General features: G+C 37.9%; 1 protein-coding gene across 1 annotated transcript in view; it reads right to left on the reverse strand.

Moving 5' to 3' along the window:
- Positions 1-2073: 2073 nt before the first annotated feature.
- The window catches only part of LOC107678071 (opsin-5-like), a 91348-nt gene continuing 84493 nt past the window's right edge, over positions 2074-8928 (reverse strand). The window contains exon 5 of the mRNA XM_016473188.1: positions 2074-2429. Coding sequence (XP_016328674.1) covers positions 2074-2429 — 356 coding nt within the window. The remainder of the gene's footprint in view (positions 2430-8928) is intronic.

Below are 8928 nucleotides of genomic sequence, written 5' to 3' on the forward strand. Positions count from 1 at the left end.
TAATGTAGCGAAGAGAAAGAAGGTTTCAGTACCACATCTTTTGTTTTTGCTACAATCAGTTTCTCATCCTCTAAAGGAAGTCGCTGTTGATCTCGTTGGAAAGTTGGCTGACTGACACCTCACTGTGGGTGGAGCCAATGAGAATGCGAGCTGTCCTTTGGGGTGTGTTTTATTTAAAAAAACTAGTTTACAGCAGAAATGGTGACAAACGGTCGTGACTCCTGGCACGAACTCTGGCAGCTGATACGTACAAATGTATAATAATAATAATAATAATAATAATAATAACAATAATAATAAAAAACACACCTGTGGGAACTTTGCCTTGTTATTTTAAAACAACATCGCTCGCCACTGAGAACAGTGTAGTTTTAGCGAGCCAACAAAAAACACACCTGTGGGAACTTTGCCTTGTTATTTTAAAACAACATCGCTCGCCACTGAGAACAGTGTAGTTTTAGCGAGCAAACAACAAAAACGGCGAGAAAGACCGTGGCATCTGCCACGAACTCTGGCACCTGCCGTGGCATCTGGTGATGCCACCGGAAGTGGCGCTGCGACCTGCCGCTGCCAGGATTTGCGCTTGCTCTCTCTCACATTTGATCAGTGAAGACTGAACTCACTGTCATCCTGCCAGACAGCCCATCAGCCCATCTCTACTGCTCTGCTCTTCTGTTCAAGCTTTAGTCGCTTCAGCTTTACTATTGAAACTGGTTGCTGCACCACTGCTAATATTGTTGATTCCTCTGTTAGATAATTGCTATTAAGGAAAACATCTGCTAAATAAATAAAAGAAGTGTATGGTTGTATCTAGTTCATGCACATTAAACAATGTGACATAAATGACGCATGCAAATGAACCATGAACACTTTAAAATGCAATGTAAATTAATAAATGTTTTAGTGTGGGGAAATCATGATTTGCACATTTGAACAACTTCTTTTTAATCCACACAAATAAACAATACATCTTTTTTTTTTTTTTTACTACAGTTTTGTTGTCTACCACTTTAAATGCTCCAGCTATTTGAAGTCAAGTGAATTTTAATTAGATGTTTATCTTTTATCAGCTGGGGAAAAAAAATTCTAAAAGTGATTCCAGTTATATCTGTGGTAACTTGGCATAAAGAACCACACAAGAGAGAGGAATGCAATCGGTCATTTTTTACTAATAACCGCCCTTATCTTACAGGATTGAGCAAGCATGACCTGACTATCCAACAGGACAGAATGTTCTTCTGCAACAGGTAAATTGCCTCTCAGCATAAGCATATACACCCACTAGTGGTAACAACTGGAACTGCTAGAATTGTACTCAGTCCCCTGCATCATTGTTTATCTTTGTTGTTAAAGTAATAGCTGTGGTTTGGTGTGCAGTTCTTAGAGAAGAACAATTATTAAAACCTAATAGGTAATGTTATAGTTATCATCCTTGGTGTGAAAGTGTTGCTTGCCTTGATAATCTCTACTAATTGACATTACAAATGTTCCAAAGAATGAAAACCAGAACAAAACACTCATAACAGTCCACATGTTTAACTCTGACACACTTTCCATTATTTCATCTCTGTCATCACTCATAATTAAAAAATTAATTATTTTAGTGGAATTTTTTTTTTTTTTAATAAACATGAATATGATTAAAAACAACACAAATGATGATCTGTACACTCATATGTATTCATGGTTTCAGGAGAATATGTTAGAGTATGAGAATATGTTGTCAAATAAGGTCTCATTAGTTATTGTTAGCTAATGCAATAACTTACATGAGCAATACATTTGTTACAGCATTTATTATTAATCTTTGTTAATGTTAATGCTATGTAACGATACAATGACCAGAACGACATTTGTTAATGATATTGCTTTTAGTTAGTAATAGATCTAAAGTGGACTATCAAAATAAAGTATTGCCGTTATCACGTTTACCTGATTAATTATACCACTTGACATTTTAGTTATTTAGAAAGTTATAAAATCAGTTAAATACAATAAATTAATTCAATCACGCCAGTGAGCAATCAGTATTACTACCACCACCTCCACCACCTCCAACAAGTTGTGGCATATCTATTCTCCTTCAACTCCTACCTTGACGATAAGTGTCTGCACATTGGAGATTTTGTTCTGAGGAGAGACATGCTGCTGCACTGCATGCTGGGCCCCCCGGACTGTCACCAGGATGAGCGTATAGGAGAGGATGATGATGGTGCAGGGGACGATGTAACAGAAGATGAAGAGGAAGATGATGTAGATCATGGCAGGTGTGTTGTAGCTGGGCGCGTGCCAGTCGATGCAGCAGGCGGTGCCGTAAGGCTCTGATCCGTACTGACCCCAGCCAGAGAGTGGACCTACTGCAAACACTGCAGCATAACACCACACCCCAACCACCAGCAGACGCGCGTGGGACGAGGAGAATTTATTACCTGAACCAACACAAAACAGAGCATGAGTGATTGATCATGTTCAAAATAGCATACAACCATACTATTCCTGCAGTGGATAGTATTTATCATATGCAAATTTAGGGTAGACTTTATTTTGACAGTGTAATTACACAAATAAGTATTGAATAATATTCATTTATTACATGTACTACTTACTATAGGGTTATAGTTAAGGTTTGGTTTAGGGATGGTTGCTTGTATTTATGCATAATTAATTTTTTTTATTACAGTAAGTACATGTTTAACTATGTCACCTTAAAATAAATTGTTACACAGATGTTCTACATTTCTAAATTGTTACACAGTTTTAGTAATTTTTGTGTGTTTTTGGTAATTTTAGTACATTAGGTTAAACTAAATGGAGACTAAATTAATTTTGCCTTGGCAACTATGGGTTGAATTAGTCTCAGATTTACTAACAAATGCATGTATGTGTGTGTCTGTGTGTGTGTGTGTGTGTGTGTGTGTGTCTGTGTGTGTGTGTGTGTGTGTGTGCATACATAATATTTTTTAAATGTAACATATGTAACATCAGTGATAAAATTGATCCTGTGAAAGGACAGCCAGATATATATACACAGTGATTCCATACACATGCAGTATAGCAACGCAATAAGTTGCTTTGGATAAAAGTGTCTGCCAACATGCAGAAATGTAACATAATGAGGTAATGTGACAACAATTTGCTACTATTTTGTACTAATACTATCTGAAATAATTATCATTGCATAATGCATTCTATCTCACTTATTATTATTATTTAAATGTAGACAGTAAACCTTTTTTTTTTTTTCTTTGGCAGAAATGGGCTTCCATAAATTACCTCTGGTGGAAAGCAGGTGACAAACAGTGCTTTGTTTAAAAGAGACATTTATGTACATTTTCGTGAGGCGATAGCAGCAGTAATTCATCAAATGATAAGTTGATGGAACAGCATTATAATCATGCATGTATGCAGTCACACAGTGAAGACACTTTCAGCATTAAAAAGAGAAAATAAAGACCATATGCATCATAGTGGTGAAGTTATACTTAAATATGATAATGATAAAAGTGATAATTAAATATGTCAGAGGTTCGTAACATCCTACCTTTTTTTTTTTTTTTGCCCATGATTGTGATTTGCATAATTCCTTGGGTAAATTTAGCCATAAAAACACCACAGACAGTGTGGGCAAATAAATGCAACCACAGGCACTGTACATTCGGAGTGAATTTCTTTTATTCTACTTTTCTCTGTCACTGACACTCAATGAACTCAGCAATCAAAATTGAACTGCTTGTCTGTGTAGCCAGCATAACATTGGGAAAAATGGCATGATTACATATGCAATGGAGTTACAGGTTTCATAGTACATTGAAAAATGCATTCAAATCTATTAACCACTTCTCTTATTTCATAGTATCACAGCCTGCAATGAATGTAGTAGTTGGTGAAATTTAAATTTCTAATTGCTAAACATCCATCTCCCGTTTTTTCATTAGAAGCAAAAAGTAGGACTTCAAATGCTAAATATACTATAGCTTCAGCTCAACAGCATCACAATATGTGAAAAAATGAGTCATAGCCTCAGTAACTTACCGTAAAAGAGGGCAACTGAATCTGAGGCTCAGAGCCAGTAGAGGAAAGGGTTTGGGCATAGAGCTAAACTCACTCGCAGCAATGAGTGAGCGAGTAAGGTTATAATCACTTTAGCCTTTGGCTTTAAAGTCCCACCATAAAATATATATAAAAAAAAAAACTCATAGGAACTTAAAAAAATAAGTATCTTACAATGGTTAAATATAAGCAGTGTACAATTAGCAGTCCACAATTCAGTTCAGTGAGTGTATTTGTTAATCTGACCATATTCAAGCTATCCTAAATTTCTTTGCCTACACTGAAAGTCCATTCCACCAAAAAGCATGACCTTTTATCTCCACGATTTAGCTTCTGTTTACCATATTTAATGTATTTGCCTTTTAAAGTTTATATGTAAATAAAAGCCTATGAATCATATAAAGCAATTGTGTCTCTTCACAACACTTTAAATAAACTTTTATTTATGATGTCTTTTTGAAAATTTTAAAGTACCTAAGTTGTGGTGTAATGTAACTTAGGTTTCTCAGGTAAAAGGCAATCTTATGGGTTTAAACTTGGAACAACGTGAGTGTGAGTAGATATGATCCATTTAACATGAAACAGCTAAGGCTGAATAATTGAATTCATAATTAATTTATATAATCTTGGTTTTGAAAGGAAGGAGTCCACAAACTATGTAAAGTGCAAAACATCTCCTAGACAAAATCAATACAATACAGTCTGTACTTTAGTGAAACAACTGCTTTACAGTCAAATGGTTCAACACAGAATACAAATGAATCCATCAAGGAAGGATTTGGATGTGCACCTGCATTTAAAGGAAAATAATCACAAAAAGTGAAGAGACAGCATGGACAGAATGGTTTGAGAGAGGAGTGAAGATGGCAGCTTCTGTGAAAAATGTGAAAAAGTGGGTAACACTTTAGTATAGGGACCAATTCTAACCATTAACTAGTTGCTTATTAGCATGCATATAACTAGCACATTGGCTGTTTATTATTACGTATAAAGCACATGTTTTGTATGACCATATTCTACATCCATAATCCTACCCCACACCTAAACTAACAACTACCTACTAACTATTAATAAGCAGCAAATTAGGAGTTTATTGAGGCAAAAGTCGTAGTTAATAGTGAGAACTGGACCATAAAATAAAGTTTGAGCAAAAAGTGTTATTTCTGAACAGCTCTTAAAGGCACAATATGTAACTTTTTGCAGCTAGAGGTTGCATTTTCAAAACAATAACAAAGGCGAAGCTTGTTGATGCTATGAAGGAGAGTGGAACGATGGGAGATGTCGTTTTCACCATCCAGAGATGTCCGAATCATGTTCACTGATGTAATGAATACATTTTTTTTTAAGCTGTACCTTCCAAAGTTATTCAAACAGCGAGTAAATTATAAAGAGAAAGCGAGCGAAGAACATTTACATCGTCAAGGAACAGTAACTGACTTCAATCAAGCGTGAGTTTAAGCTCTCTCAAAAACTCCCCTTATAATCAGTAAAGCTGTCTATACACTGTTTGATGAATGAATCTCATATTTACATCATGCGTACTTCTGGACTTTGATATTTATGATGAGAGAATTCGCGAGAGAGCAAAATTCAGTCAGCGATTGCGCGCACTGAACAACAAACTTCAGTGTTTGAGCGATGACTCATCTGAACGCCTCTGATCGTAAAAAGAATCATCATGGTGCAATATTGAGCAGATCTAAATTTAATGCTGCAGTCAACACTTTTCATTTCATTTTCATTTTATTTGCTACAGCCGTAATAGATTTAGTTTAACTGTACAGCAGCATTTTTGTCCACGTATGTTGCCATAGTTTCTAAAAGCAGAAACCGATAGCACGGTTATTACGTAACTGATAGGCGACAATAAACCGGGATGAGCCATTATTTAAAATTGGAATTTCTCTGGATTTACAAATCCTTGGGAACTTTTGGGATAATGTAAGTGCACAACTGCATGAAATATATAACAATGTGCAAGTGGTTTTTGGATATTTTATTACGAAAATCTTACATATTGTGCCTTTAAATCAGCTTCTCATTGTGTTTACAATTCAAATCGGAATTTCTCTGGATTTACAAATCCTTGGGAACTTTTGGGATAACGTAAGTGCACAACTGCAGGAAATATTTAACAATGTGCAAGTGGTTTTTGGATATTTTATTACGAAAATCTTACATATTGTGCCTTTAAATCAGCTTCTCATCGTGTTTACAATTCAAACCATCAAATGGCACTTTTCCACTGCATGGTATGGCACGGTACGGCTCGGTACGGTTCACTTTTGGGGGGTTTTCCACTGGGTACAGTGCCTGGTACCTGGTACTTTTTTTAGTACCACTTCGGTTGGGGTTCCAAGTGAACCGTACCGTTACCAAAACGTGACGTGTAAACTCTGCTGATCACGGATTGGCCGGAGAGAATCGTCACTACCTGCGTCACTGAACTTGCGACACAAACACAGTACTGAGCCGAGTCGTACCACGCAGTGGAAAAGCGCCAAAAGTGACTACAAGGAGCAAAGTGTGTAAAAAGAGCAGTTTGTAAAATGTTCATAAAAATATTATTATAGAAACTGTCACATTTGACTGATGAGCTTTGTGATGTTGTGGCATATTGTAAATGAGGTTAAATAATGTGGAATGGCCACATGCCTTGATGTTCTAGAGTAAATGTCCCAAGAACCACGTTTTAAGGGCACAATCAGGCACATGATGGTTATCTCACCTGGACAAAACTCAATGAATAATCTATTAAAATAGTTTACCCACTGACGGTGAAAATTCTGTCTGATTTGTTATTCCAAACCATCATGGAACACAAAAGCAGATGTCAGACCTGGAGCGACAACTTCACACAGTATATCTGTATAGCCACGCAAGCGAAAGTCATTCAGTTTGGGAACAAAATGAGGGTAAAGACAATAATGTCTGTCGTAAAAAAGACAACACTGTCATAAGAATAAAGGTGGCTAACTTTGTCAAAAACTGCAAAACAGATACCACGTATGATATGGCCTGCAACAACATGATTACAGGCATTTCACACCTCCCACATGATCACGTCTTATGACATTAAAGTGTATTAGTAAGTTTAAATACAGATGATTCCTCACCACCAGATAACTAATGAGAACTCTCTATAGAGAGAAACATCCTGAGAAACCAATTGATTATGAAATCAATATATGCAGCAAGAGCATCATTATTAAAACCTATTAAAACCTCTTAACCAGAATCAGTATGAAGCATAACCTTGAGTGGCTTATTGCTTTTATAAAAAGAGTAAACTTATTTTGCTCTTTTATATTATAAAAGCCAGTAATGTTCAATGTATAATTAAATGCAATCACCATGAATAGGTGAAGACATTTCTTTCCCCACACTGCCTCGGTCAATAAAAATGGCAAAATAAATAACAAAAAAAAAAATCAATAAATTAAAAAAATCACAATATTAGATTAACTGTTGGCTGGTTAATGTTGCCAACACAATGTGCACAAAAAAATCGGTGACATTTACAGTAAAACACCAGCATCTGTGGTTGCCAGAACCTCATCGTAAAAAAAATTATGGTTGCAACATTTTAGGTTCCCTTTCGAAAGGGAACTCCACGCTGTGTCCTCTAGAGGGCGCTAGGGGAACGTCTTCAACGTGACCGGTGTCTGAAGCATGAATGAAAAAACGACAATGAACTTGACATTGGCAGGCGGCAGCCTATGACGTAAACAATAAAGCGAGTGCGGGTATAAAAGAGCACCTGCGGAAAACGTCATCCCCTTCTTTGTCTTCAAGCCTTGTGTACGGAAGCACATGCGTTTGACTCACGAGAGATAAGGATGCGCTCACTGTTTGCATTCGCGGAACTACTAGAGCAGAGGTCTGTACTCGAGTTTTTGTCAGTGTTTGCACGAGCGCGTTCGCCTCTCGAGGGAGTTGAACAAGCTTAATGTGATGCATTCGCGGCGGGTTCTGTTCTTCGCAATGTGATCTCGTTGAGAATGCCTGCATGCCTGATTCTCTTTGAGAATTGAGCGCCTCTCACCCGCGTTTGGGTCTCGCGGCTGCTGAGGCAGTTAATCAGACCGATCACGGGGATTGTAGGCGGGGCATGGAAGGAATCTGGCGAGGAGTGCTTTCTCTTTCAGAATTCCTTTTTGGTTTATTTTACAGAATAGGAACTATGTATAATGTGGGATATCTACATTATTGGTGAAGGAGGCTCCTGACTTGCTGCAATAACAAGTTTTTTGAGTTGTTAAGCTCTTGCTTGAGCCTCCTCTGAGCCTCCTCATCCTCTCAGCCCAGGTACGTGTGTTTAGGTTGAGCATGGTTCTGCTATGCTGAGCACTCTGCTCCCTAGTATTTTTGTTTTGCAGTTATTTCAGGTTGTGAGGCTCTCTGTGAGCCTCCCTGACCAGCTGTTCTTGAGCCTGGTAGCTCCCCTCCCTTTGAGGGTCGCTATGCTGAGATCACAGTTCCTAGTGTTCTCTCAACAGAGCTCTGTGGCTGTTAGGTTGTTAGGCTCTTGTGGGCCTCCTTGATAAGTCGCTCTTCAGGTCGAGCTTTCGAGTACTCCCCTCACCTGAGGGTCTTTGTACTGAGTACGCTGATCCATAAGGGTGGATGATTGCACTCCCCTCGCTTTAGAGGGTTGTTATGCTGAGTGCTTGCTCCCTAGAGCTCTGTTTCGCAACTTAGGAGCATGGTTAGTACTCCTAGCTCATCCACTCTTCAGAACTCCGTCTCTGGCAGTAGTAGGAGTTTGTAGGCTCTTTGTTTTGGAGCCTCACTAACTGCCTTTGGCGTTGAGTGTAGCTAGGTCTCCTCTCGCTTTAGAGAGTCGTTATGCTGAGACCTCCACTCTTAAGAGTTCCC

The sequence above is a fragment of the Sinocyclocheilus anshuiensis genome, unplaced genomic scaffold, assembly GCF_001515605.1.
Source record: "Sinocyclocheilus anshuiensis isolate Anshui unplaced genomic scaffold, SAMN03320099.WGS_v1.1 scaffold1358, whole genome shotgun sequence".
NCBI lineage: Eukaryota > Metazoa > Chordata > Actinopteri > Cypriniformes > Cyprinidae > Sinocyclocheilus > Sinocyclocheilus anshuiensis.